The 13,732-nt window shown below is 61.5% G+C and overlaps 2 protein-coding genes across 2 annotated transcripts; both read right to left on the bottom strand.

Moving 5' to 3' along the window:
- Positions 1-608: 608 nt before the first annotated feature.
- Positions 609-3,575, bottom strand: NTN3 (netrin 3). Its single transcript, XM_033101743.1, has 6 exons — positions 2,198-3,575; positions 1,938-2,126; positions 1,698-1,847; positions 1,528-1,578; positions 1,320-1,394; positions 609-1,003 (listed from the first exon to the last, which is right to left on the bottom strand). Exons 1-6 carry the CDS (start codon positions 3,123-3,125, stop codon positions 654-656), a joined length of 1,743 nt encoding a protein of 580 aa, XP_032957634.1. The 5' UTR covers positions 3,126-3,575; the 3' UTR covers positions 609-653.
- Positions 3,576-8,932: 5,357 nt separating this feature from the next.
- TEDC2 (tubulin epsilon and delta complex 2) lies at positions 8,933-13,201 on the bottom strand. Its single transcript, XM_033101862.1, has 10 exons — positions 13,125-13,201; positions 12,917-13,015; positions 12,607-12,677; positions 12,121-12,487; positions 11,608-11,661; positions 10,879-10,972; positions 10,613-10,724; positions 10,428-10,529; positions 9,798-9,988; positions 8,933-9,459 (listed from the first exon to the last, which is right to left on the bottom strand). Exons 1-10 carry the CDS (start codon positions 13,148-13,150, stop codon positions 9,325-9,327), a joined length of 1,251 nt encoding a protein of 416 aa, XP_032957753.1. The 5' UTR covers positions 13,151-13,201; the 3' UTR covers positions 8,933-9,324.
- Between the last annotated feature and the right edge of the window lie 531 nt (positions 13,202-13,732).

The following is a 13,732-nucleotide window of genomic DNA, read 5'->3' as shown; positions in this document are numbered from 1 at the left end:
CTGACAGGAGGCGGGGAAACCAGTGTCGCGGAGCCCCATGGGGGTCTACGCGCGTCTGTGTTGGCCCACAGTGCCTATGGGTGAGTCATAGCGCTCTCTGGCGGATCAGAGAGTTCGTGGAGAGTGGAATCACAGAGGCCCTTGGCGTGTTCTCAGACCTATGATGTGTCCTGGATTCGCAAGGGGGTTGATAACTGTTTGGGGGATGTAACAGTGCCTCTTAGAAAGGTGAGAAAGCTCTCCACGACATCACGGTGAGGCAGGGCACTTGGGGGTGTTCGCAGAGCCCCAAAGTGTTGGGCCCCACAAGGAGGTTCACAGCCTTCTGGGGGCATCACGGTGCCCCTAGGATTGTGCAGACAGAGCGAGGGTGGGGAGGACCAAAGAGTCCTCTGGGATGCCAGCCGCCAAAGGAAGCCTTGAAACAGGTCTTTGGGGGATGTGATAACATCCTTCTGTGTCGCTGCGTCCGTCACAACCCTCCTGGGCACGGGCGCGAAGCACCGAGGGAGGCGCCTGGCAGGGTTGGGCGAGGGCCTAAATGGCGACGCGCGCGATACGAGCAAAGACTCCTCAGCAGGCGAATGCACTGGTTGAACATACGCCTTGATGTGTGAGCAGCGCCCCTCCCGACCCCAGCCCGGCCCGCGAGCTCAGGCCGCCCCGCAGCGCCCCCGTCGCTCGCGCCGCTGCAGCCTCCGAAGGCGTCGCGTCCACGCGTCGCGCCAGGGCAGCACGAGGCTCCCGCGGGCGGCGCTGAGCCCGGGCCCTCGGCCCCCTGGACCTCCGACCGCGGTCCCTGGCCCGCCCCCCAGCAGCAGGTATCTGCGCCCCGGCAATAGGCGTGGGCAGCCGCAGGCCGCATCTCTCGCGGGAACCCACAACGCGCTGCTCCCGCGCCGCGCACGCTCCTCGCCGCTCCGGAACACGGCGAGCACGGCCACCGGGAAGCGCGTCCACGAGCCACGCGCCTCGCCGCGCGCGCCCACCGCCACCTGCACCGCTGCGGGGAAGGCGAGATGGGGCGGGGTCAGGCTGGGAGGGGGCCGAACGCGCGGAGGAAGACTGGGAGTTCGTGGCCGGAAGGGAGGACAGAAGAGGGACACAGGGGACACCCACTGGACCTGAGGGCACAGAGAGGACACTCACCGCAGAGGGGGACACAGGCCACCAGGGGCTGACGGGGCGGGGCCAGCGGCAGTGGGGCACCTGAGAGATGTGGGATGGACTTGGGGCCCAACAAGGGTCAGGGTATCCTAAGGGAAAGTGGGAAGTGCAAGGTGAAAAGATTGGGGGCAGGAGGCCTGAGGGCTGCCTACCATAGTCCTTCCTGCAGAACTTCTTCAGGCTGATGCGATAGCTGCCACGGGCAGGTTTGCAGTGCAAGTCGCAATCTGGGAGATGGGGAAGGATTGGGGAGAGGCTGGCATAGATACCCACTTCCTTCCCCACCTTCTCCCCTCAAATCCATAGCTCCCTCCCTCCCACGGACATGCCATTCTGGGACCCTGATTTGTGTCCACTTACCCTGGGGCTCCACAGGGCTGCTGTCCTCAGTGGGTCCAGGGACAGGGGTCTCTGGAGAGAAGGTGGGAGAATGGCCTGCATTTGAGGGGGACATGGGGATCTGCAGGGCTTAGGGACAGGTAGGGAGCAGCAAGGAGCTGGGGTGGCCTAAGCAGGCCAGGGTCACTCACTAACGCAGGGTGCCACAGGAGAGCGGCTCTGCTGGAAGCCAGGGGCACAGCGATTGCAGGTGAGACCGGTGACTCCATCCTTGCAGGGACACTGGCCTGTGGTCTGGTTGCAGGTTTTGCCGGCAGCGCCAACAGGGTGACAGTCACAGGCTGAAGACAGAGGTGGGATGGTCAGAAACCCATATGGAGATATGGGAAACCAGAGTGTGAGGGTATTCAGGGGACTGGTGGCACGCTCACCCCTGCAAGCACGGCGGTCACTTGGTGCACGACCTGGGTCTCGATAGAAGCCCTCCCGGCAGTAGTGGCAGTGGCGGCCTGCAGTATTGTGCCGGCAGTTGAGGCAGACACCGCCACTGCGGCGACCCGACAGTCGGTACAGCTCCATGTTGAAGCGACAGCGCCGGGCATGGCCATTGCAGGAGCAAGCTGCAGGAAGGGATGGGTCAGGAGCAGGCTGGCTGCGTCCGAGATCCCCAGGCCACCCTCCAAGACCTCACCAAGGCAGGCGTGGGCTTCCCGGGCCGTGGCCCGCTGCCATGGCCTGTCGCAGTAGAAGGGCTTGCAGCGGCCACAGTCAGGGCCCTCGGTGCCATGCCGGCAGTCGCAGATCAGGTGGCCCTGGGTGTCCAGCAAGCACCGCGACGAATGCCCATTGCACTTGCAGCGCCCGCCCACCTGAAGCTCAGTGGCTGAGTAAGAGTAAGGGACCATGGCTGGAGTGTCCCTGGTGTCCCCCAGCATGGCAGGCCTTGTGAGCACTATTCGAATGTCTGTGGCGGTCACCCAGTCTTGGAGCACCGGGCTGCTGTCCAGATCTAGGCCAGGCGGGCTGCTGTCCTGCACACTGAAGGCCAGAAGGCCGCCACCGTCAGGCTGGGCCTGGGGCTCAGGGAAGCACAGGGCTTCAGGCCCTGGGCCAGCTGGGCCATCCGCAGGGGCAGGCTGGCGGCCATAGTCCAGGCCACAGTGGGAGGAGAAGAAGCCCAGTGGGGCCCAGCTGCGGCCGTGATCCTGCGACTTGAGCAGGGCCACGGAGGTGGGAGGCGTGGAGCAGAAGCGCAAGCTCACGAACACCAGCTCAAAAGCCTTGCCCAGGGGTACTGTGAGGGTCACGTTGAGGGGCACCTGCGTCAGCCAGTCCGAATGCCAGCACACAGGGTTTGCAGTGCCCCCTGCAGAGGTCAGGAGGGCCGCTGGGTGTGCCCGCCGCGGGTCGGAGGCGTCACAGGCCCGCGTGGGCGGCCGTCCGCACGTGCTGGACGCCAGCACCTCGCGGCCCAAGGCCGCGTTCACCAAGCCGGGCACACAGCCGCGGGGCGCGCCCCCCTCGTCATGGCAGGGGTCGGCGGGCGCTGGCGGCCGGGGGCTCAGCGCGGCCGAGAGCGTGCCAGCGGTCAGCAGCAGCCCCCAGGGCCAGCCGGGCATGGCCGGAGCCGCTGTGGGTCAGCCAGCCGACCAGGGCCCCACGCCGCTGCCCTTGCTGGGAGAAAGTCCGGGTCCGAGGCTCTGCCGGCCGGCCCGCAACGCCGAGCAACCACAGCCCCCAGGCGGCCCCAGCCGGGGCCCAGAGGTGGGAGCAGCCGCAGGCACGCCCCGGGCCAAGCGCAGCAGCGGGGATATTGGCGCGTCCTCCCGCTGGGCCTGGAGCGATGACAGGCGTCGTCCCCGCTCCCGGCGCCTCCGCCCGCGGAGGCTCCACCCGCCGCCCGCCGCTCGCACTCACCCACCGAGGGCCGGGTGGAGCAGGTCTCCCGGCCTCCCGGGAAGGACCGAGGGCGGGCGGGGCCAGGGGCGCCCGGGCCGCCGCCTCCTCTCGGCTGCAGCGAGGGCGGGCGAGCTGTGCCAGGAGGGGGTGGGGGGCGCAGCAGGCGCAAGCCTGGGCCCAGCCGGGGGCGGGGCTGCTGGGGCTGGGAAGGAGGGACGGGAGGGGAGGGGCGGGGAGGGGGCCTCGTCCGCCCAGCCGGAATCAGAAGCAGATTCAAACACTGGCTGGGCCAGCGAGGGAGGGGGCTGGGAGGCCCGGGAGCCGGGGGAGGGGCCGGGGATCCAGGAATGCGTGGCGGGAGGGGTCTGGAGGGGGCGGCTCAGCCACGCAGCCCGTGGGAGACCACCCAGCAGGGTCCCCGGCCCGCAGCCAGGCCTTGACGGCTCCTGGGGCTGTGCCACGTTCTGGGCGGGGGTCTGGCGGCCTCCTCCCTCAGGCCCTTCAGGCAGGCGAGCCAGGGGTCTGAAAGCTGGGGCCCGGATGCCTCCAGATGTCTGTACAGGGCTTATTCAGGGAAGGGGAGCCAAAACCGTGTTGGTGGTTGTAGGGTGTCCCCAAGGCAGCTGTCTGCTCTAGTAGAAAGAACCCAGGATTGGGGCCAGGTCTGATTTTGAATCCAGGCTGCTCCAATTTCCACCTATATGGTTCAGATTCCTTAACCTGCATGAGCCTCAGTTTCCTCTTTGGTCACGTGCCTGTTATTCAACCTTGGAAAATTGTGGGGGTGGGGGTGGGGATTGATGAGCAGACTTGAGTCCCTTCTGCCTTCTGTTCAGGAAGGGCTACACCTCTGGGACTGGCCTGAGCTCACATAAGGGATGAGCCTGGCATCCCCAAATGCTTGTCCCTGGGTCTCTGAATGTCTAGTTGCAACACCATGATAGGCTCAAGCCTCGGAGCTGGCAGGGAGGAAGTAGAAGCTGTGAGTGTGTATGTGCATGTGTGTGGGGTGAATACAGTACACTAGGTGGCAGGGCCCCTTGGGGTTCAGGGGCTTGGTCACCTGTGGAGAGGTAGGGAGTGGGGTTTGATCCCTGGGGATGGCCTGGTGACAGATGGCTCAGTGTCAGAAACCCTGAGCCTGACCCACACACCAGCATGTTGGAGCAGGGAAATGGAGGCAGAAGCCCAGCTGGATAGCCTAGATACCAGCTGGGAATGGGGCGGCTGCAGCTGAAAGTGGCCCTAGCCAAGGGGAATCGCTCTGGACAGAAAGACCCCTTTCCAACCACCTTGAGGCTCTTCTCGGAGTGGGGAGGGAAGCATCCCAGGAAAGGTTGGCCCCATGCAGGGGGGCAGGGCACATGGGAACACCTGGGACAGCTCTGAGGCCTGCAGTTTCAGCTAGAAGGCTGACTCCAAACCTGGCCCTGCCGCTGGTGAAGAATGCCATGTGTGTATGTCCGTGTAAGTGGAGCTGCCACCCTCTGCTGGGCCTGAGCTGCTGCAAGGATCCACAAGCAGAGCATAGTGACCAGAAGGGCCTTGAAGAGCGTGGTTGGGAAGGTGCAGAGAAAAGAAGCCGAATCCTTGTGCTGTTTAGGAGAGAAGGGGCAGGAACTGGAACCTCCCAGGGGAAACTGAAGGAGAAGAGGGAGCAGGAGGGCTTGACCTTGGGGGAGAAGCAGGAAGACAGGGTAAGGGGTGACTTGGAGTGACACATCCTCTGGTCAGGCCCTCTCCTCGGCCTGACTGGCACAAATGCATGGGGATGGGGGAAGGCACTGATGAGGTGCTGGGACGTTTAGGGAGGCCTGAGCCAGGAGGGCCACCTCTGACAGCAGCAGGAAGGCTGTGGGTCCCACCCTCCCTCCCAAAGCGGGTGCCCCACAGCCAGTCCTTCAACTTCCCAAAAAAGAGAAAGTGCCCCTTACGACAGACAAACAGCTGTGCATGGTGCATGAATGAGGGTGCGGGCAGGGCACAGACTGCTCTGGGATGGGTCAAGTTCAGAAACAGTACCTTCCCAACCACCCTCTTCAAGGCCTTTCTGGTCACCGCCCCTTAAATACTACCTGGGATGGGAAGAACCCTGGTGGGAGAACGGATGCTGCGATAGATCCTTCTGGGACCATTAGAAATAAGGAGGTGATCAGCTGGCCAGTGTGGAGAAATGCCCAGGCCCAACACGAGGTTTTCCACAGGGCCTGAGACAAGCCTCCAAGGAAACCCTGGTTGTCTGGACTTCAGGACTCCTGCCAGTAGGGAAGGATCAGGGAGAGCAGCCGCTTCCCTCCTTGTCAGCTTGGAGGCTTTGTCAGAAGCCCAGCCTCTTTGTAAGTGGGGGCTAGGGTCTGCAGAACATCTGGTGGCTTCCGGTGTGGGTGGAAGGAGGCCCCCCGGGGCTCACCCTGCTGTGGGCGTTCATGGGGGTCAGCCTTGAGCCCCTGGCACCACCAGCTCCCCAGGGAGGAGGCTGCAGGCGGCCTGGCCTCTTCCCTGGAATTCCCTTTTACACACATTCTCTGTCCCCCAGGTAGCCCTGGCAGATGGCATGATGGGAGTGGGGGGGAGGCCTTCCCCATTGCCCCAGCCCAGGCACATTGCTCCTAGTGGGCTTGGCCACCTGTCCCCAGCCCCTGACTGGGGCCTCTCACACCTCCCACCTCTTGGCTGGCCCTGCCCCCTCCTGGCACCTTAAAAGAGGCTCCGCCTCCCTGCCCCCCTTCGATAACTGCTTAGGCCGCTGCACTGCCCCTCCACCCCCGTTCTCTACCCACCCCCGTCCGGACTATAGCTGCTGGCTGGGAAGCATGCGTGGTCCTTATCTGGGGAAGAAACTGAGTGGTCCTGACCATCGGAGGCCTCGGGAGGCTGGGGTCTTTCCCGTAAAAGGCTGACTGATGAAACACTCCCGGCTAGCCCAGGACCTACAGTCCCCGCAAGCCACCCCTTGTTCGCCTATCGCACATTTATTTATTGAGCTCCTATTATGCCTCGAGGAGCTTCCAACCCAATGGGGAACACAGACGGATGCGGAACGGGGGCACAGCACGCTGCTCCTCGCTCCGAGGAGGGTGGCCACGCGGAGTCCATGGCTCGCTGCCGCCCTGCACACCCAGCAGGGCCCCCGTGCCGCGCAGACGCCCGCCTGCCCCGCGCTCAGCCAGGCCCGCTCTGCGGTCTCGACCAGCTCTGAGCCAAGCGAAACGCTGAAAGGCAACATTGGGCGGAAGAGGGGTGCACGACGGGGAGAGCCTATCGGAGGAGGGGAGGGAAACAGTTTCGTCGACCCCTCCTCCGCCCGGGCCTCCCAAAGGTTCGGAAAGGAACGGTTTTGGGAGGGGGGCTTCCTCGATCTGCGTGCACTGAGCCCGCCTGGCCCGGGCGAGGTCCGCAGGAAGGAGGAGCCCGGCTTATTGGGACCTCCCGCGCGGGCTCAGGGCGTTCCCGGCTCCCGCCGACCCCCACGCCGGGTCCTCCGCCACCATCGCTACGGTGCGGAGCAGCACAGGAACGCGGCAGCAAGGAGCCGGAGGCCCGCGTCGAAGGCGGCCCAGCTATGCGCCCTGCGCCAGGTACAGGCGTCGTCTGCGCAGCCAGAAGTTGATGGCCAACAAAGCCACAGCGCGGAAGGGCCTGACGCAGCGTGGCTACAAGCCTCTCGCGCCGCTGGGGATCAAGAGCAACGTGCGCTCTGCGCCTGGCTTGGGGGCGCCGCGGGCAGGGACTCCGGGTGTAGAACACGCAACCCGCCCACTCTTGTGCGTCATGTCAGAGAAGATTGGCCGGGGGTGTGGTGAAGCTACCCAGACGGCGGGAAGGGAGGAGTTGGCCGTGGAATGGGGTGGGCAGGCGCTAATGTGGAGGGGGTCTCCCTTTCCTGCTCTGAGCGCCTCGTGCTGGGGCCTACCCAGACCGCCCTCCTCATGCTATCCCTGCCCAAGAAGGCCCAGGCCCCAGCGGTCCGTGGGACACCACCAGTGCCTAGGACAAGGGTAGGTGGGTCTTTGGGCGCCCATCTGGGCCTGACTAGAGATCTAGGTGGGCAGCACACTTGCCCTTGTGAGGCAAAGGTCCTGTAGGGAACGTGCACAATAAACCAAATGAATCAGTGGAAATAATTCTGGTGACCACCTGCTATGGAAATTTGGGGTGGCCAGTGACAGGATGGTGGCGGGATTCACCCTGAGGATTAAGGGTTCCTCAAGATCTAAGCACCTGGGCAGAAAGAAGCTCTGGAGATAGCAATGGAGTAGCTAGGAGTGTGTGTGTGTAGGGGGGCTGTCCTTCAGGCTCCCCCTTTCTGCATTTCCTGTTCTGGGCAATGGACAAAGCTGTTTCACCCCCTGAAGGCCATTCACTGCAGAGGTCCCTGGTTCTTCCTTTTCTACTTTGTCATCTGGTCCCCAGCAGCCCTCGGGACCCATGATTCCATGTCCAAGGTTTCTAGCCTGCTGGACTATGGGGCCCTTTACAGGTAGGGCCTCCTGCAGGGGACCTGGAGTCACCCTGAGGCTGTTTCTACATCACCCAGTTCAGCCCTCACACCTGAGACACTTCATCTGGCTCTCAGAAAACCTGGCCTCCAGGAGTTACCTGCCTCCTGGGCCTAGGTCCCTTGGGGCAGAGCCTGGTATTATTCCATATAGTAGTTACTGCCCACACGAAGGGTCAGTGCCCAGCTCTGGGCATTGTGCTTGGTAGGTGCTCAGTAAAAGTTCATTTAAAGAATGCCACAGCCTCCCAGGCTTCACCAGGGCCCAGCGCTGTGAAGCATCTCTAATCATCTTACTCATCTTTACCCTAGCCCCAAGGCTAATAATAACCACTACCCCCAGTATAACACTGGGGTCAACACTGGCAATTGAGGTTCAGAGCCCTTAAGAATTTTGCTGGAAGTCCCATAGCGGCAAATAAGTCAGTGTAAACCCAAAGCTGTGACTGGTGTAAACCCAGAGGCCGTGACCTTGACATCTATACTTTTCTGCCTTCTAAAGCAATGACTCCTTCAACAGTGCAGGTAGGAGCCCTAGAAGTGATAGTGGTGCAGGTGAGGGGTGCTGGATAAAGGGCCTGTTCTCTGCTGGGGGGCCCTGCCAGCCACAGCAATGGCCGAGGGAGAGGTGGGCACACAGTACCAGCATATTCTGATACAGGCCTGAGGCTTTTGTGTCTTCCAATGAGCCCAGTACAGATAGGCACCTGGCGGGGGTGGTGGTGGTGGTGGCGGTGGGGGTGTGCTAGTGTGCTAGGGCCAATGCTTGAGGTGAGTGCCCTGTGCAGCCCCCCCGAGTGGCCATGACTATTCCCTACAGTACAGAATGGATATATGAGTGTTCTTGGTAAATAAACATTATATACAGTACAGAATGGATATATGTGTGTTCTTGGTAAATATATATTATATACTGTACAGAATGGATATATGTTCTTGGTAAATACACATTATATATTCCTGGTAGGCAAAAACACAAAACAAAACAAACATGCACCAAATCCCACGTTGGTATGATTTAAATGCATATGCTTTCTAAAGTAGTTTTAATGTCACACAGTGGCTTTTAAGTCTGAAGAGAGAGCAAACAACTAAGAAAAGGCCCCTCACAGGCCTCTGGTCTCCCCAAGCCTGTGGAAGGCCAAGCCAAACCCTGACCAGGTTTAGCAGCTGTGAGAAGGGCCCTCATTCCTCAGAAAGAGCCAGGGGGCTGTCCCTGTCCCACCTGGGAAACCGGGCTTCCCAGGGTGCTACAGGCATCTTGGCCGAGTCCCACCAAACCTGTGAAAATCCCCTCCATCCCTGGTCACTTAATTTCGACCAGAGAAGGGGTGCTCTCCCCAACAGTCGGGATCAGAACCAGCTTGCCCTCTCCAGGATCTTGAGGTCTGGGAGGGAGTGGGGCTGGCCGCAGGAAGGGCTCAGCTGTCAGCAGGTTCATCTCGCAGGATGGTGAGGAAGCGCTCCCCTCCCTCGCAGAGCAGGCTGTGCACGGCCCGGCACAACCCCAGTGGCGCCTGCGTGCTCACCAGGGGGAGGAGTTCGGCCATCAGGACCTGGAGGGACGTTGAAGGGGGGCCTTGTCCCAGGCAGTTAGCCCAGGGCCCCCACAGGCGGGCCCAGGGTGTGGGGCAATTCTAAGGCAGGCTTGGAGGCACCATGCTGCAGCCTGTCCCTCCTCCCAAATCCTCCAGCTCTCTCCTGCTGTCCCTGGGTCTGGCCAGTGCTGGCATGTGCCAGGCTCAGAGGCTCCCATCATCCTGGGGGGGTCCTCTGGGGAGTGGCACAGACAGGCTCTTGAGACTTCACGAGGCTCCAGACCTTGAGTCTTCCCCACAGCCCACGCTCCCCTGGCACCCAGTGATCTACTCCCCACCCCCTACTCCGGAAATACCTTTTCCAGGTGGATCTGCTGGTCCAGCATGGCCACTTGAAGCCTGAGGGCTGCCAGGGTCTGCAGCTCCTGGGTGCTGGAGTAGAGAAGCAGTTGGGGGCTCCAGATGGGGTCTGCTCCTCCTCCACAGGACAATGAGGTCCTGGGGAGTCTCTTCTCAGGCCACAGCTCCAGCTGCTGTTCCACCACCACTGAGAGGACAGAGAGATATGGCCTCATGGGGTGGCAGCCAGGTACCTCGTCCCCACTCTCCCTCTAAGGTGGTGCAAAGTCTCCCTTTGCCTCCAGGATGAAGCCCTACTGTCCACAAACAACCATCTCTTGCAAGGCCAGAAGAGTCATCTGCCAGTACCGCTCTGATTGTCACAGGCCACCTTTTCAATGAACGGATTAATAAGCAAACCACTTAGAGTGGTGGGGCTCTGTATGCCTAGAAAGGGAGCTGTCCCAACTGAGCTGTCACACAGGACAAATGGGGAGAACTCAGAACACAGTGGGGTGATGTGGGGGAAGGGCCTGCCTGCCTCTGTTCCTGGGCTGTTGTTCAAATCTCAATGCTGCCCTGTGAGTAGAGGACCTTGACCCCCCCCACCAGAGTTCAGGACGGCTGGAGGTGGGGGAGGGTCTCACCTGCCCGAAGCTCCTGCAGCCTGTGGAGACACTGCCCCACAATGGCCTCCAGCCCCTCCAGGGTGAGCAGGCAGCGGTACTCCTGCCTCCAGTCCGTGACGTCTACGATACGCAGGGAGGGCAGGCTGGGTCCATGCCAGTCCTGCAGTCCCCCCCAATCTGAGACCTGTATCAGGACCCATTACCTGCTGCGAGCTCTTCCTCCATTCGCTGTCTCAGCAGTGAGCAGGCGTTCCACAGGCTCCCTGCCTCTGCCTCCACCTCCGCAGCACTGAGCCCAGAGCTGGGCCTGCCTGACTGGACACGGGTCAGGGAAACTCCGCTGTGGTCACGCCCCTGCCCTCCCCCAAGGACGGAGTCTGGGAGTGGTTCTGGGCCTTCCTTCCCCAATCTCACCAGGTTTAGAGCCAGATACCACCATTCCCCACTCCAGCAAGCTCAGCAAGGATACAGTTGCCTGCATTTTCTGGAGGAATTGGGTTTTGCAGGCTGTAGAGGAATCCACGGAGTCACTGGTCTGTGCAGAGCGGAGCTGGGCCCACAGGCTAGGATGCACACATGGGCACCCCAGGAACCAGAGAGGGACCATTATTCCAGCCAACTGGGCTGGTCCTTTGGAAATAGGCAAGGGCCAGGTAGGGGCCCCAGCCTGGAGTGTCTGGCGCTGCTGAGTGCCAGGAGGGGCCTTGGGAGGCCTCGGGGAACTGAGAGGACACTATCCATAGAGCTGACCCACCCTGGGGAATATTAGGAAAGAATTTGAGGAACAAGGGGAGAGGGACAGGCAGTGACTGGTCACCATGATAACTGGTAAGAGCTCTGGGTGCTGGCTATATACCAGGTACAGTGCAAATATCTCTACTGAGCTCGTACTATTACCGTCACCTCCACATGGAAGGCCCAATTTGTCAACTGGGACTCAAAGACACCAAGTGCCTTGCTCAAAGTCTTGCAGGTTGTAAGCTGAGCTGGGGGCCTCAAAACCCAGAGTCTAAGGTGACTATTGCAGAGCTGGGCAAACTCTCTTAATGTAGAGTTTCTCCATCCAGCAAAGAAAGCAGAACCTGCTGGAAAAGTCTTACCAACATAGGCCTGAGCCGGTGGGAAGCCTTGGCCTCTCTGCTTTCTACATTCCCCTGGACTCCCTCTGCCCCCACCCAGCCAAAACACTCAGCCTTACCGGGAGTTCTGGGAAACCGCCTTCCTGAATGCCATGGGCAGCCGCAGCAGGGTCCTGTCAGGGAAGCTAGTGCTCAGAGCAGCCTCATCTCATCCCGGGGGCTGTAGACCCCGCTCCCTGCTCAGAGGCCAATCAGGAGTGAGGTTCACTCCCCCACCCCCAACAGAGCTTCCAGAGGAGCCAGCCCCTTCCAGGTCTGCCCTGGCAGAGAGAAGAGAGGATACTACGAATAGAGCCCATTTGGAGCCCCCAGGCTGGGTGGATAAGAAAATAGGGCACTGGACAGCCAGAGAGGAGAGTGGGACAGGTTCTAACTGTCAAATCCGGCACCTTCACAGGCAGCTATTTCATTCTGCCAGCTCCAGGGCATGGGTCTCATGGAGTGGCACCCAGGAACTCACATCCAGCTCAATGCCCTGCCCTCCCTGTCACCGCAAACCCCAGACTCCAGCTATTGGCCAGGGTCTGATCAGGTAGACAGGGGTTCCTCAAGTGAGGGTTAGGGAAACCTACCCGTTCTCCTTGAGTGTGAAAGCTTTTGGGGCCTGAGGAGCCGCCAATGGAGCTATTTGTTGGTCCCTGAGGCCTGGTCCAGGCTTAGAAGCTGGGGCTCCTCTCTGCGCACAGGTCTGTTCTTCCACTGACAGAAGCCTGCGCTCAGGGAGGCCCTTGGCAGGCACCGTGGTTTTGCAGATACCCCTGGAGGATTTTGTTCCTGAGGCCCAGGATGGGGCAGAGGCTGTGTTAGCAGAAGTGGCAATGGACGCAGCCTTGTCTTTTCCTCCAGCCTTAGAGATGCCTTTTCGCACCCGTACAGCTTTCTCCAGTGCCTGGGTCAGAAGCTCCAGCTCCCTGAGGTCTTGGGGGCTGGGTGTGCAAACTGCGAAAGTCGAGACACGTCGTGGTCTTTCTCCACTGTGCCCCAGGAAGGGTTCCTCACCACTGCCTGCCAGAAGACATGCCAGGGGCAGCACCTGGAGGTAGGTGGCTGAGGTTTACCTGGAGAGGAGGCCTCTTCATTAGTTTCTGGCCCTGGGGTTGGCTCCGGAGCTGGAGTTTCAGCTGGTTCCCTGCGAAGACACAGGACAGCCTTGGTACAGCCAGGAGGCAGGGCGCAGGCCCAACAGACTCCACCGGGACGCCTGGCCTCAGGGCACATTCCCTAGTCTCACAGCCTGCAGGGAAAGGGGGAGCACCGAAAACCGGCAACTCGGCAATGGGCGCTGGGCCCGGCCTCCAGGCCTGGGAACTCTGACGGGTTCTGAGGGCCCGAGGGAGGTCTAGCCGGGTGGTCCCGGGGTCCGCGTACCAGGCCCGCAGCAGCCGCCGGGAGACGCGCATGCTCTGCTCCAGCTGCCGCTGCCGCTCGGCGCAGTCGTCCAGGGCGTCCTGCAGCTCGGCCACAAGCCTGGGAGGAACGCATCGGGGGCTCAGCAGCCGGGCCAGCCTCCTTGCGGACGCGCTCGCTCCTGCCCCCCCCCCTCCGCCCCTCCGCCACTCCGCCACTAGGGCCTCACCGGCGCGAGCAGCCAGCAGGTAGCATGAAGGCTACAGCGGCTTCTCAAACAATTTGCCGCCTCTGGGAAGCCCCGCCCCTTCCGGGCTATACGACCGCCCCCTTCCGGCCGGGTTACCCAATCCCGAGCCAAGAGCTCGGACCTCGACCCGCCCCAGCGCTCCCGGCAATTCCTCCCGCTCTCCTGTCTGTGACCGATTGGGAGTTAGGCCCGGGCCTCCTGTGACGCGCAAGCTTCTGGTTTGGATAACTGGGTAGATGGTAGCATCTGTGATCGCTTAATGGTTGGCTTCGCCTTCGTCCCTATTGAAGGTACTCTAAAGCGGGAAAGCAGGGCCGACATGCCCTGCGAACCCAGGACCACCTAGCACAGGGAAAGGCACGTGGAGGGGCCCAATAGGTACGTATTTACTGGCACAGTCGCTAGAGGTGAGGATGACGTGTGTGTGTGTGTGTTGGGAGCAGGGATGAGGGGACGGAGTGCTCATTTTTGGACATATTGGTGATGACATCCAAGCCCCTGGGACCCAGGTTATGTGGCACATGGAGCAATGGGCCTGGGCAAGATGGTTTAAGGTGGGGACAGAATGAGGGATGCGTGATGGAAGG

This window comes from Rhinolophus ferrumequinum (genome assembly GCF_004115265.2).
Source record: "Rhinolophus ferrumequinum isolate MPI-CBG mRhiFer1 chromosome 15 unlocalized genomic scaffold, mRhiFer1_v1.p scaffold_54_arrow_ctg1_1, whole genome shotgun sequence".
Lineage (NCBI taxonomy): Eukaryota > Metazoa > Chordata > Mammalia > Chiroptera > Rhinolophidae > Rhinolophus > Rhinolophus ferrumequinum.
Note: the sequence above shows the minus strand (reverse complement) of the source record. Positions and strands in the feature narration are given on the sequence as shown.

What these genes read in the sequence shown, in the direction of transcription:
- NTN3 (XM_033101743.1), bottom strand. Translation starts at nt 3,125, where the DNA reads ATGCCCGGCTGGCCCTGGGGGCTGCTGCTGACCGCTGGCACGCTCTCG. An exon ending in GGAAGCCCACGCCTGCCTTG is followed by an intron (nt 2,127 to 2,197) that starts GTGAGGTCTTGG and finishes CCCTTCCTGCAG; the next exon opens with CTTGCTCCTGCAATGGCCAT. An exon ending in TCCTGTGGCACCCTGCGTTA is followed by an intron (nt 1,579 to 1,697) that starts GTGAGTGACCCT and finishes CCTTCTCTCCAG; the next exon opens with AGACCCCTGTCCCTGGACCC.
- TEDC2 (XM_033101862.1), bottom strand. Translation starts at nt 13,150, where the DNA reads ATGCTACCTGCTGGCTGCTCGCGCCG. An exon ending in GCGGTTTCCCAGAACTCCCG is followed by an intron (nt 10,973 to 11,607) that starts GTAAGGCTGAGT and finishes TGTGCATCCTAG; the next exon opens with CCTGTGGGCCCAGCTCCGCT. An exon ending in AGCAGATCCACCTGGAAAAG is followed by an intron (nt 9,460 to 9,797) that starts GTATTTCCGGAG and finishes ACGTCCCTCCAG; the next exon opens with GTCCTGATGGCCGAACTCCT.